A 14649-nucleotide genomic window follows, 5' to 3' on the forward strand; every position below is an offset into this window, starting at 1 on the left:
TAAAAAATTATATATTTCTTTAATCATATTGCTTTTTTTCTTATTCCGGTGAGAACTACTGTATACTCATGTGTAACGTTTGCAAATAATCATTAACATCAAGCGTCCTGATATTTATACCATTTTCTTCCCTTTCAAATAATGGGTTAAATTCATTCGTACTTTGATTATATTTGTAATTATACTCAAATTTATTAGCATTATACTCAAAACAATAAATGTTGAGTTTGCGGTATGTGTAGTTACTGTAATAGCTACATATGAGTCTAATTTCTACATTTTCATATTTTAAGTTGAAATGACGGTAGAATACTGTAGAACTTTGAATGATCCCACCAATATTAGTTTCCTTTTCTATTAAGTCTTTTCTAAATACTTCAATGGCTTCATCAATAGTAAAAATTTTAGGTCTATCCGTTTGACTATTTCTCGGTGTTGTTGTTGTTGTTAGTGACTCATCGATTGTTGCATTATTTAATAATTGAATTGATAAATATACTCTTGCTCCTGTATTATTTGATAGTTTTATTCGAAATTCTATACGTTTACTAGTGTCACCATCAAAAATAGCATTTTGATTGGTATTATATCTATCATATTGATGATTTTGATTACATCTATTGTAAGGTATTGGATAGTATTGTTGTTGTTGTTGTTGAATACTAGGATATATTCTATATATGATAATTAAAACAACAACGTATATTAATTTATTTAAATACATACTACTATTCAATTCAATGTATATAAGAGAACTAATTGCTGTTTTCTAACTTATTTCCATTTTATATGTTTGAGTATAGTTCTCAATATCAGTTATTACAATATTTTCTAAATGTTTTTTGAGATCTTGAACTCGAACTTTCTCAATTTCACCATTACTTAAAATTCGTTCTTGTTCAATTTCACGATATTCAAAACAACTTATTTTTAGTTGACGTAACATGTAGTTACTATCATAAGTACAACGGATTGGTATATTTAAATCTTCATATTGTAAATTAAAATGACGATAAAAAGGTTCTGCAGCATCCAGTATACCACCAATATCTGCTTCTTTTGTAATTAACCTTTTGCGAAATGCTTCTATAGCTTCATCGACAGTAAAATATTTTTCTTCACTTTCTATAGGAATTATTGTAGTGGTGCTAGTTGATAAGTCTGCATCATCTGTTTCATTTTTTATATAAAAATCATCTCTGTTTTCTAATATTTCACTTTCTTTCATCATAACAAATGAAATATTTACTTTAAGAATATCTTTGTTTGGTAGTGTTAAATTAAATTCAACGGTTTTTGAATTTAAGTCGATTGTAGGATCAGATGTAATGGATAACGCTGAATCAGTTGTGGAATCAAATACAACTGGCAATGATAATGAATTATGAATTGTTACATGAAGTATAACAAAACAAAGTAATACCCAATATAATTTCATTATGTTAATTTATTATTTTCTTATATCTACACTATTGGAGGTGTGTTGGAGAGATACTAATTAATGTAGTATAAATACCCAACCTTATATATTCTATAAATGTAAAGCAAACACGAAATAAAAATTCTCTTTCTCTTCTCGACATTAATTCTCCCTCTCCCTCTTTATATTTATAATAATTCTACCTCTCCCTCTCCCTCTTTATATTTAAACAATAATTCTACCTCTCCCTCTTTACATTTAAACAACTCACCTATATATTAATTTTACATTATTAATAAAAAAAATCATTTTGTTTGTGTTTGTTTTTGCTTTTTATTTATTTTATGATTTCTATAGATAAAAAATATAGTTACATTTACAATAATTTTCTTACTTCATTTGTTAGAGGTATATATTCAAACATTTTATCATGAATAATTAAACAGTATAGAGATGTGTTCGGTGATATATTTTTAGATGTTTCCAATTCAATTCGTATATCGATGGGGCCAGTTTTTACTGTTTCATTTTGATGTGTTACATCAAGAACAATAATCGGTGCTTCACCCTTGAATTTTTCGCGCGTTAATAGAGGTTGCGGTTCACGTGTATAATAGCTTTGTTGAAATTTTATATACATATCATAAAGTAGGGCGAAACGGTTCCTATCAAACTTGAGGTTAAGATCATCATATGGATATGTATCAGAATTCAAATGAACCTTAATGTTTGTTATATCACAGTGAATAAATTTTTTTTCACTACTTTTGAATCCTAAAAGAAGAAAACGTGGTCGCTCATTTTCATTTGCAAGCTTAACATTCCATAAAACTTTTGTATTCGATGGAACTGCAGGATAATAATACATATCCCATGTTCTAAATGATATATTTAGTGGTTGACGGTTATTAATTACTTTAAGCATTTGCAGCTTGTATACATCAGCAAGTTGAATATGTGGAACTTTCCATGTAATATTTAAAATTGATAGTTTACAGGTTTCACTGGAAATGATAGATTTCAATACATTCGTATCATCTTTTGATCGCAATAAAATTAATTCATGTTTAGCATTAACTATAATTTTATCAAAATCTTCAGCAAATCCAAGAAGCATTTTCAGTGGAACACAAAAATTAAAATATCCACTCACAAGAGTAAGATCATCTGTATTAAATGGAGCCCATCCTGCGTTGACTAGATTTCGACTTTCGCTTTCATTTAATGATACATAATTTTTTATTTCTGTTGCTATACCCAAATGACGTGTACGATCAATTTCTATACCATTAAGTTCATATCTTATCTCATCAAATAAGTGTGCTATGCAATTGTTTAATAACTTTATCGATGCTGATACTGTAGAGTCCGCTTTTGTTGCAAAACCTTCAATGTATAAAAAACTCTCACCAGGAACGACATACAGGTCTTGGTTTTGAATGGAAATCCTAATTTCATCATTATTTTGAAATGATTGTAAATATGATATATAGCTGTGATACTCCTTTCTTATTATAGCATTATCAAATTGTGGTTTTTGTAAAACATTAATAATGTTACTCATTTTTAAACTCAACCCTTTATTATTTTAGTGTGAAACCCAAACTTTCCAGGAACTCTTGGTTAGTTTTACTTAAAATATTTCTCTTTTTCCTTTTTAATCCTTTATGTTTCCTGTTGTGGTGATGTGATATTTTAGTTGTGTATCCCTTCAAAGTTGATGGTTGAGTGATTGTTATATCCGCAAATACCTCCTTTTTGTTAAATATTATCATTCTTTAGATGGTTTCAAGTGTAATCTAATTGAAATTTTTTCCCCACGAAAGTTTATCAATTTTCCAGATTGATCAACAACTTTCAAAACAATGGTATTTATTGTGTTTGTATTAACAGGTAGATATATAACGTTAGTAGGATTTTCCGTGATTTTATATCCTGGGCTAACGACGAGTGAAAACTGATGAAGAGTGTGCGCTGACTTGTTGTTTATATAGGATCCTGTTACAATATTACACTCAATAACTATAGTGTTTACTTTTGTAATTTCTATCACTTTATCAGAATAGTGATCAACATTCGATTCAAGTACTCTTTTACTAAAACCTAATAATGAACCAATAGTGTTTTCTTTATCAAAATAAATTGGATCAAGCGTACTCTTCAGATATGTTTGAAGTGTATTGTAATTTGCTTTCATAATAAGATTTCCATTTTTTTTATTAAGCTTGCGATATTCATCCGTTATTAACTCAGATATATTCGAAAATTCATATGATCCAAGAGGAATAGTTATTTCATGTCCACCTATATGAAATTTATTGTTCTCTTCATCAACATTTGGTATTGAGTGATATGTATCAAAACTTATTAAACCGCAAACATAGCTTTGTTTCAAAATTATTGGTGGAAAGTAGTTGGCGACAAGTACTGATTTTTCATCATTTAAGGTTAATGTTATCGACATCTCTACGGTTGACGTTAGAATAAATGATTTATGTAATTGATTATTCTTTTATTGTGAAATATTATTAGCATTTATCCAAGAGTTATGCTCTGAAGAAAATCCTAACCATTTTACATAAAGTCTATTTCCTCTCCTTCTAATCACTTTTTCCACTAAATATGTGTGTGGAAATTTGGTTTTTGATAGCTCATATTCATAGAAACCACCTTCTATATCCCTTCCTTGATAGTCCTTAAGTATATATGTATTAGGATTTGTATTTTTAATAGATTTAACTGTAAATATTTCGGTAGTCCAATTTGGTGTATATCCTTTTTCAAAATGTTGTTTATATTTACTTATTCGCACATTATCATTGATTTTAAACTTTGGTCTTTTAAATACCTTGAGGTTGTTGTAGACTGAATCTAAAAGTGATTTCTCATTTAAGGAATTCACATCATTCGGCGACATTTTTATAGTTCGATGAAATGTGTTATTATATATATTAACTAGGTTTTTATATATATCAATCCATTTATAATTTCCACGAAAACTAAACTCTTTCCACATTTTTCCTTTCAGTGTTCTATTAAATCGTTCTATGATTGATGCTTTTAGAGTGCTGTATGTTGAATAATGATTTATATGATTTGTTTGCATAAGTTGAGAAAAATTGTTATTAAAAAACTCCTTTCCATCATCAGTTTGTAAATTTTTGGGTTTTCGACTACTTTGATTGAAAACTTTCTGCATAGCCTTTACTACACTTTGAGCTGTTTTATTTTTTATTGCTTCAACCCAAGCTTTTTTCGAGAATGTATCTATAACGGTTAAAAGATATCGATATCCGCTGTTAAAGTTCACATAACTACCCATTTCAACAAGATCCGCTTGCCACAAATCATCGATACCCTTCATAACCACTCGTCTCCTTCCAAAATTTTTTCGTGCTTGCTTGTGTAGTTCATTAACAATTTCTCTCTTATCCTGGTTAAGCTCCATATTGATGTTGTCGATTGAAGTAAAAATTGTTTTGTTTTGATGTTATATACCCTCTACTATATCTTATTTTTGATTTTAAATATTTAATTAAAATATTTATTTTTTCTAGTATATCCAATACTTTGAAAAAGAAAATCTTCGATGGAATCAAATCGGATATTTATTATTTTTAAAGTATCTTCAATAATTTTTTTCGTATCTTCAATATTATGATTTTTCAAAATATTCAAATTGGTACTCAAGTTGTTGTTAAATTGATCAATCACACTTTTTAGTTTAGTTAAATCACTGTTTATAGCTTCAATATGTTTTTTATTTTCTAGAACAATTTTTTCCACTTCAACCCATTTGAAAATATATTCTTTCATTTTTTCTATATGTATGTCTTCTTTTAGTTTGTTCTGTAATTCTTCGAATCTTCTAAGTATTTCATCTTGCTGATTTTTGATTTTATTTTCGATTTTATCTATTTTTTTTTTCAAAAATATTTTTGTTACAGCATCATCAGGATCAGAGGGAGCACTTAAATTAGTTATTTTCTTCCCATGAAAGTTTAAAGCATTGTTGTGAATAGTAATTCCAAGTGATCTACCTAAACTCAATTTTAGCATTGCATTGTTGACTTGGTTTTTACTTCCGCTCTCTCCAAATTTATTGATTGTATACATTTTTGATTTTTTTATTTAATAATATGTGCTTCTCGCAATTCTTCAACAATTGAAATAATTTCGTTTTTGTGATTGTTGTGACCAACACCTTCAGATGAAAGGAGCAATCTTAATCTGTCAACCAATTCGTTAGGGTCATCCCAATATATATAATTTGGTTTGTGATTGTCTAATGATTTCAAACTCAATCCATTACCTTTGGATATCCTATTTGAATTCACATCAAATAACCGTTTTATTATAAATTGATATTTATAAGCTTGAGTTCCCTTAATTTGTTCTCCTGGTGAATAATTTCTTTTATGAGCATTTGTTTTCATCAAAATATCCTTATATTGATTTAAATCCTTCTTTGTATAATGTTGAGGTTTAATGTGAAACATGAGTTGAAATAGTCCGGGAGACATTTTCCAAATAGATTCCCCAATTTGAATAGAGTTACATCCATTAAATTTTAATTGATTTTTTCCAAAATACATATTTCCATTTGTATCTATATGAAATCCATAAACTTTATCTAATTGTCTATTATCGATAAGTGTTTGTAGAACGTTGGGTAATGAAGATGCTACATTTATGTCTGATAGATTATCACTACTCAATTTTATTCGCTTTCTATCAATATTTAATTGCGTAACAGCTTTTCGTTTATTCAATTTTGATGAGATATCATTATTCAATTTTATACGTTTTCTATCAAGATTTAATTGTGAAACACCTTTCCGTTTATTCAAGTTTAATTGGTTGTTATTAATCAATTTTAAACGTTTTCTATCAGTATTTAATTGTGAGGGTCTTTTTCGTTTATTTATATTTATGATTTTGTTGTTAGTTAATTTTATACGTTTTTTATTAGTATTTAACTGAAATTCACATTTTCGTTTTGAAAATAGATGTGATTTTTTCATCCGCTTATTATCGTTATCGTCAAATAAACTGAGATTGTTATCATTAGATCGTTTTAATTTTTCTCTAAGCTCATTCCGATTCACTCCACATTTTTCTAGTGTATAATCTTTTCTCTTTAAATCAACTGGAATATTATAATTTTTTCTTATCCTTTTATTAGTGTTATTTTCATCTGATGAAAATTTTCGTTTTTGTGAAAATTTCTCTATATCCATCTGTTCTATTTCTGAATTATCTTCTTTATGTGTAGAATTTACTATATTCGGAAATATTGTTGATGAATGTTGATTATTATATCTTTCATTATCATTACTTGAGGTAATATCTCTCATTTGAAGTCCATTGCTAGACATATAGTCATCATCATCATTATAAATGTCTGATATAAAGCTATCATCATCATCATCATCATCCTTATTGTTTTTATCAAGTTTTCCATCGTCTTCATATTGTTTATTATAATCATAAATATTTTTATCATTATATTTATTAGAATACTGATTACTTTCTTTTTTGTTCTCATCTAGTTTTCCTATAATATCCTTCAAAGGTTTGGTTATTGGTTGAAATGTATCTTCTAATAGATTATCCCTATCTATTTGATTAAGTTTAATGTTTTTTAACTTTTCTTTCAATACTGCTCGTGTTTTTACAATTTCCTTCAACAAATTGTGTCTCTTCATGATTGGATAATTTATTTTTTATTTTTTTTGGTTATGTATCCATCTGCTTCCGATCTGCTTTACATCTGCTACCGATCTGCTTTATATCAGCTACCGATCTGCTTTATATCTGCTACCGATCTGCTTTCTTTCTGTCACCAATCTGCTCTCTATTCTGTTTATAATCTACATTATATCTGTTATCAATCTGATTTATATTATAACTGAATAAAACAATTGAATCCTTTGCGATATCGACCTTTATCAATGGGATCATCCTTGCTCACAATAAGAAATCCATATTTATCTTTCCAACATTCACTACAAAGCTTTAAAAAATCTTTAAATGTCATGTCACCCAAGACATGATCATTATATATATGTTTAATATTCATTTCATCTTGCTTAAATATGATAATCATGTTTGCATTATCACGTATTAAGTGTTTAGGAATCCTTGTATATGTTTGACATAAATAAAAACAATCAATGTGTTTATGTCTTCCCATACAAAAATAATCCCTTATAGTATTTTGTTTATCGCAAATTACATCATCAAATACCATTATAGAATGCATATTTGCTTTGGCTGGACTTATAACTTTTTCATTTTCAGAGAATGTGAATAGGTTTATTCCTTTGATTGGAGTAATCAATTTTTTTAAATATTGATATTTTGGTTGATATAAAGATTTAGAATATATATATATATTCCTGAATTTGAGGCCATTAGGGCTTTCTATGAGACTAATCATAACATTTGTTTTACCACAATTTGATGGGCCTACTATAAGGGCACGTATAGAATTTGGTAATAAAGTACTATGTACAATCCTTTTTTTCTGTGAACAGACATTATCAATGTTTTTCACAGCAATCTGTTTAGTTTGTTCTATTAAACGCATATTGCTAACTAAACTTTTTCAATATAAATTTAAGTATATATATACAAAAACTCTTATTTTCATTTAAATCGTGTACCCTATCACTACATAATCAAAAAAAAATTATGGTTATTAATTACAAGATTTATAATAAATGTAAACAGTCTGTTACTGGATTTGGATTGGTAAACAACTTAATTAATAATCTTCCGTTTGAAGTGCATTTACCTGGATATCAATTTTGTGGACCAGGAACTAAGTTAGCACAACGTTTAGCACAAGGAGACAAAGGAATAAATTTATTGGATTCAGCTTGTAGAGAACACGATATTGCATACTCACAAAATAAAGATATTCATTCTCGTCATCAAGCTGATAAAGTTTTAATAGAAAAAGCTTGGCAAAGAGTTAAATCAACAGATAGCAATTGGAAAGAACGAGCAAACGCTTGGTTAGTAACAAACTTACTTAAAGCAAAAGTTAAATTCGGACTCGGTATGACAACAAAAAGAAAAATGAAGAAAAAGCAATGTAAGCAAAAATTATTTGCATCGACAGTTAAGAATACTTTAAAAGTATTAAAAGATAAGAAACCTAACAATATATATGATGCTGTAAAAATTGCAAAAAACGTTGTACATTCAAGTTTTAAAAATAAAAAGAAGAGTAATATTGGTGTACCAAGAGTCATTCGAGTACCAAAAATTGGTGGATTTCTACCAATAGTTCCAATTTTAACTGCGTTATCAGCCCTTGGAGGTTTAGCAACTGGAGGATCGGCTATTGTAAAAGCAGTTAAGGATATCAAAAATGGGAAAGAACAATTAGCTGAAGCTACTCGTCATAACAGATATATGGAATCAATTGCTATGGGAAAAGGATTATATCTTAAACCTTATAAAAAAGGATATGGACTTTACTATAAACCAGCTCCAAAAAACTTCTAAGTAGATTACCCAATCGACCATTGACGGATATCGATTTGGTTAAGTACTGCAAGCCATTGAAACACTTTAGAGGGGTTTTTATGCGTGACTCATTACCAAACAAACCACTACGACAAGAATGTGGAATAGTTAATTTAGATACAACTAATGGGCCAGGAACACATTGGGTTGCCTATTACAAAAATTACAACTATAAGGAATATTTTGATAGTTTTGGTAATTTACAACCACCGTTGGAAATTATTAATTATTTAAAACCACCTATCGAATACAATTATAAACAAAAACAAAAATTTAATACTTACAATTGTGGTCATTTATGTATACAATTTCTCTTTAATAAATATAATATCTTGTGAAAAAAACAAAACAAACAAAACCATTTTTTTCTTTTAATTATTTTTTTATTTTATAGTGTCCCCAAGCATAGGTGTCAACACCATTTTCTCTTATAAATCTCTTATCATCTAAATAATTTAAAACTAATTTATGTATATGTTGTGTGTACAATTGATGAATTTTTGATCTAAAAACATACATAGAATCATAATAATTAATTTGTTCAAAAAGACATTTTTTAAAATCGTTGGTTGAAAGTTTTGCTGTAACACAATGTTTTACACCTTTTATTTTCTTTATTTCTTCATCTACTTTATCAATCTTAATTGAATACATTTTTGAACGTAAACCAATGAATTCCTTCATTATTTTTCCACCACATTCATCTTTCATCATTCCTAGAACTTTTTTGTTTTCTAACGGAAAATTATAAATATTATTAATTGGATACGCTGATGTATCAAAATATTTTGTGATATCACTTCGAATATCATCATAGAAATTTTTTGTTTTAATATCATAAATAAATGAATCGGTATCCATGTAATTTAGAGTAGTTGATTGATTAAACTTTATTTTCATATAATTATAATGAAAATCATACATTTTCCATTTCGATAGTTCTAAAACAGTAAATCCAATATATATTGGTTTATTATATTCAACATGCGATTTTTTCATTTGAATTACAACCATATCGTTAGATATTTTGAGTGAACTATGAAAATTAGGTTTAGCTATAAGAGCCCTCGCACCCAATTTTCTACCTTTACTCTCCCAGTTAGTTACAATTTTAATACATTTTCTTTTATCAACATTTTCCATCGTCTTGCCATAAACAGCATTATTTAATAATTTGAAAAAATTCTGTTCAAACAAATTTTTAGCTAAAGTTCTGTGATAGTTATTTAAATCAATATACTTTTGCAACCAATTCGTTTGTTTAAACTGAAGAATTCTATGTATTTTTTTTAAAACTAATCCATGTTTAATACACTGTTGAAGAGTTTTATAATGTATGATATAATTATTTTTATCATTTAAATTCAACACTAATTTAGATTGTCTCATAGAACCAAGTTTTTTATTTTCAGCGCAAAATGGTAGGTCATTGTGATAATCATGTAATGAGGATGGATATTCTAAGTCTACCTCTAATATATATCCTATCTCCGAATCTTCTTTGATATCATTCAAATTAAACATTTCAATATTTCCAACCCATTCAAAATTTTTGTAAGGTAGATACTGTGACATAGCATAACCATATAAATTATTAACATCTAAATAAATTAAAAAGTTTGAATCTTGACATGGATTATAATCACTTACATATATATTATTTGCAACTGAAAATCGTTTAGAACATTGAACAATCCCTCCTCTAATACCCTCAACAATAAAATTATACTTTTCAAAGTCAGTTAATAATTCTAGTTCTATTCCAGTTGTTTTTAACATTGCACTCCAAGACAAACCAGGTGCTGTATAATATTGACATGGATCTAAATTATAAATTTTTTTACATACTTTTCTAAAATTTTCAAACACATCGCATAATAACAAAACATCAACTTTCAAATAAAGTAATAAGTAATCTTTTAAATTGTTACATTTAAATGTATTCCATACATTTTTAGCGTGTGTATAGTCATCCTCACTACAAACCTCATTAGTTAGCTTATTAAAAAAATTGGAAATAGGTGGTAAAGCGTTTTCTTCTAATCGTTCAGGAGAATCTAAATAGTCATAAGGAAATACACCTTTACGCTTCATTAAATTAAATTCACTATCGTTAACAAAAGTTGATTTAACAGCATTGAAATCTTCATCAGATAAATAACCCGCTAGCTTTTCTAAGCTAGATGCCATAAATTTACAAGAATCTAGAAAACGTATTTCAATACTCTTATTTGAATCTATATAAATTCTTTTCGATATAGAAATATAAAGTTCCTTATTTAATGGAAGAATATTTATATCACCAACTACAGAGGAGAGTTCTCTAACAAACAAATGAGAATCATATGCTGAAAGATTATGAAAAAATACTGGAACAAAATTTGCTATTTGATACTCTAAATTACAATTTTTATGAGCAGGTCCTCTGTATTCACCTGTCAAATGACAATGATCAGCTACTCTAACATCAGTATTTAAAAAAGACTTTTCACAAATATGACAAATCGGATGTTCCTTTTGGTATTGTAGTTGAATTGATGTTAAGGAATTCATTGGTTTTACTTTAGATAAATAATTGTTATAAATCCATACAATCTCTCCCACTAATGAGTTAAAAAAATGTTTTGTACAGTCTTCACCTGAATAAATTTTAATCTTGTCTAAATTTGAATCAAATGAACATTTGATATAATAACTGTATGCAAATGGAATATGTTTTTGAACTGATTTTACTTTACTTGAATTTTGTATCTCTAACGGTTGAAGAATGCACTCAAAATCAGCATAAATTGAGAATGGAATATCTAATTTATGTTTAAAATTCTTAAATTTAAGTATTTTATCTTTATCTGATGGCATTGTTGTCACCATCTTTTTACACTCACGTTTGTGTTTCTCTAGTCTACTACTTGAAGAAACATGAGTTAAGCAGGTGTTACAAAAATGAATCCTATTTTTATTCTTTGTTATAGAACTTCGCAACAATCTAAAAATATATATATTTTTTTAATAAATTAGTATTGTATTGTAATCAAAATAATATCTTATTATTTTTACCTTGATATATTTTTTATCCAGATGTAATGAAATTTATCATCCTCTTCTATTAGGAGAAGATTGATGTGAGTTGATTTCTCAGCTTCTGTAAAATAGTAAGGACCTATAATCTTAGCATCCTCTAAACCGAACACATTTATACTTATATCAGGATTCTGCAACTCAAAGACTCTGATTTTATTTATGGTAAGGGGAAATTCCATGTTTTCAAAATTTAATATTATATTATTTTCCAATGTTATAATGTGTGCCTTAATGTCCGTTACTTTGTAGTTGCTACATTTATGTGGTTTCTTTTCCTTTGGAAGTGGATTTAATGCTGATATTATTGCCCATTTAAAACAATAGACATCATTGTTTTGCACATTGATGCAAGCCTTTTTATTCCTTATTTTGGGAGGAAGATTTATGTATTGAGATCCTCTCAAACATGTATATTTGTTGATGTTGATCTCTAGATGTTTTATTTCGATTAAAGTCCATCCACTATCTCGTTCTTGGAATTCACTCATTTTTTTAATTATTTCATTACAATTTTCAATATAATGATTTAAAATTTCTTCCAGTGTACTTGAGGGAGATAGTACCAACATTTTTGTGTGATGTGTAAATAAACTAATTTCATCTTCCGCTTTCTCTTTCATCAAAATATAATTACAATGTAGTGTACAATTATATTTAATAGATTCATGCTTTTGCAACGCCTTTTGAATTATATTGATTACTTTTTCTTGAATTGATTTGAAAAAGTTTTCGGGTATCAAGTTATTGATCTCACTATTTTTTATTTTATAACTTTCTATTCGATTTTGAAAGCTAGATCCAAAGCAAGACACATCCTTATCTAACCATTTTACACACTTATCGATGTGTGTGTTAGTGCTGATATGATTCTTCCACTGATTTTTTGGAATAGCTAAATTGCAATTTTCACAGTATACCGTTTTTTCCTCTTTTTTTTCATTGTGGTCCATTGACTTCATATGCTTTAAAAGCTCTGGATAAGTACTAAAATTCTGATTACATTTCACACACTCAATTGAATGTTGTAAACGCAAATGACGATTCAAAGATTGATTATGTTCGTAAGTTTTCTCACAAATATTACATACAAATTCTCTCATTTTTATAACAATAATTTTGAATTTGATTAAATAAATGATTTTTAATATAATGATTACAATATGAAACCGTTTGCCCTTTTTATACGAAAACAAATATAATTTTTTACTCTTGTTCTTCCTGGGAAAAAATAGAACTACACTGACCACAATTATTTCATCACACTCCAGTGTGGTGGTCACACAACATTCAACATTAATCATAAACTCTCACACTCAAACCAAACTATAGCCTGCGGTCAGCAATCTACATCACCCACCCTCCAACACTAGTTGAAGTTGGGCGATGAGTCATCATCGAAATCTGCCACTGCGCCCTGCGATCTGCGCCCTGCGATCTGCGCCCTGCGATCTGCGCCCTGCGATCTGCGCCCTGCGATCTGCACCCTAATGTCCGTCCACACATTTCAACCGGCGGCCCGTATGTGGTCATACCCCCCTGCGGTCGCCACCTGCGCTACGATCGGCTGCGGTTGCGGTCGGGTGGGGTTATGACGTCATCAATGGGGTGGGGTGGGGTGCGGTTATGACGTCATCAATGGGGTGGGGTGGGGTTTGCGGTTTGGGGTGGGGTGGGGTTTGGGGTGGGGTGGGGTTATGACGTCATCGATGACTCATACTCTCGATACTCAAAGTTTCAGAACCCCCTTATATATACTACTGCTCCCTCTTTGTAACCATTTATCATTCGTTTTCCTTCGGGTCTCATTCTGAAAACTTAGCTTCCATGTCGCTAGAGGCATATACACAGATTCCAGTGTCCCTGGAATGTGTAGGGTAGTTCCTTGTTTTGCAAGCTAGTCAGCTTTAGAATTCCCTGGGATATTTCTGTGGCCCGACACCCAGAACAGGTGAATTTTGAACTGTTCAGCCATCTCGTTAAAAGACCTGCCACAGTCAAGAGCGGTTTTTGTGTTCAGAACTACATTCTCCTGGGATTTATTAGCTGTCAGGCTGTCTGAAAAGATATTTATGCCAATCGTCGTTATGACATTATATCCTAGTCATTCCACCACTTCCTTAATTGCAAGGATCGATATAACAAAGCGAGTTAAATAACCAATCGCCACAACGTTGCCGCTGAGATCGGTCCTATGGACCAGAACAAGCTTGCTCACCTATGGAGAACGACGAGGATCGCTTCCTTCCAATACCAATATGGCTACAACAACAATAGCAACAGCTAAAACAACATCCAAATAGGTTCACTATATCAAAAATCATAGCCTCTTGAAGGATGGATAAGTGTAAAGTGATTGACTTTAACACCCTGTATCTTAACCTGTTTTCAGATATGGATCATTTTTCTGAAAGCCTATATCCTCCTTTGTATATGTCTCATGTCCTTTTTACCGCTCAAATCGACAGATGCGTTGGGGCGTTCCCTCTCTTCCAGATAACCAAGAAACTCATCTTTCTTGTTCTTGTCCGTGCTATACCAGATACTGCGGTGTGCATCGCTTTCAAGTAGCATAAGTTCATGCTCCTTGGTTTCGCACCATCAGATTAAGT

General features: G+C 29.4%; 2 protein-coding genes across 3 annotated transcripts; both read right to left on the reverse strand.

Moving 5' to 3' along the window:
• Window positions 1-1796: 1796 nt before the first annotated feature.
• On the reverse strand, window positions 1797-2984 carry LOC131996754 (uncharacterized). Its single transcript, XM_059366639.1, has one exon. The coding sequence runs from the start codon at window positions 2982-2984 to the stop codon at window positions 1797-1799; it is 1188 nt and encodes a 395-aa protein (XP_059222622.1).
• Window positions 2985-8678: 5694 nt separating this feature from the next.
• LOC131998484 (uncharacterized) lies at window positions 8679-13634 on the reverse strand. 2 transcript variants are annotated; one of them, XM_059370745.1, is made up of 3 exons: window positions 12159-13634; window positions 12017-12101; window positions 8679-11945 (listed from the first exon to the last, which is right to left on the reverse strand). In XM_059370745.1, exons 1-3 carry the CDS (start codon window positions 13339-13341, stop codon window positions 9335-9337), a joined length of 3879 nt encoding a protein of 1292 aa, XP_059226728.1. In that variant the 5' UTR covers window positions 13342-13634; the 3' UTR covers window positions 8679-9334. The 2 variants fall into 2 exon arrangements, with proteins under 2 accessions (XP_059226728.1, XP_059226727.1); XM_059370744.1 differs by having other exon boundaries at window positions 12017-13634.
• Window positions 13635-14649: the final 1015 nt, after the last annotated feature.

The sequence above is a fragment of the Stomoxys calcitrans genome, chromosome 1, assembly GCF_963082655.1.
Source record: "Stomoxys calcitrans chromosome 1, idStoCalc2.1, whole genome shotgun sequence".
Taxonomy (NCBI): domain Eukaryota; kingdom Metazoa; phylum Arthropoda; class Insecta; order Diptera; family Muscidae; genus Stomoxys; species Stomoxys calcitrans.

Excerpts from the sequence above, each read along its gene's own strand:
- LOC131996754 (XM_059366639.1), bottom strand. The coding sequence starts at position 2,984 with ATGAGTAACATTATTAATGTTTTACAAAAACCACAATTTGATAATGCT.
- LOC131998484 (XM_059370744.1), bottom strand. The coding sequence starts at position 13,341 with ATGATTAATGTTGAATGTTGTGTGACCACCACACTGGAGTGTGATGAA. Across the intron at positions 11,946-12,016 it reads TGGATAAAAAATATATCAAG|ATTGTTGCGAAGTTCTATAA; the intron begins GTAAAAATAATA and ends ATATATTTTTAG.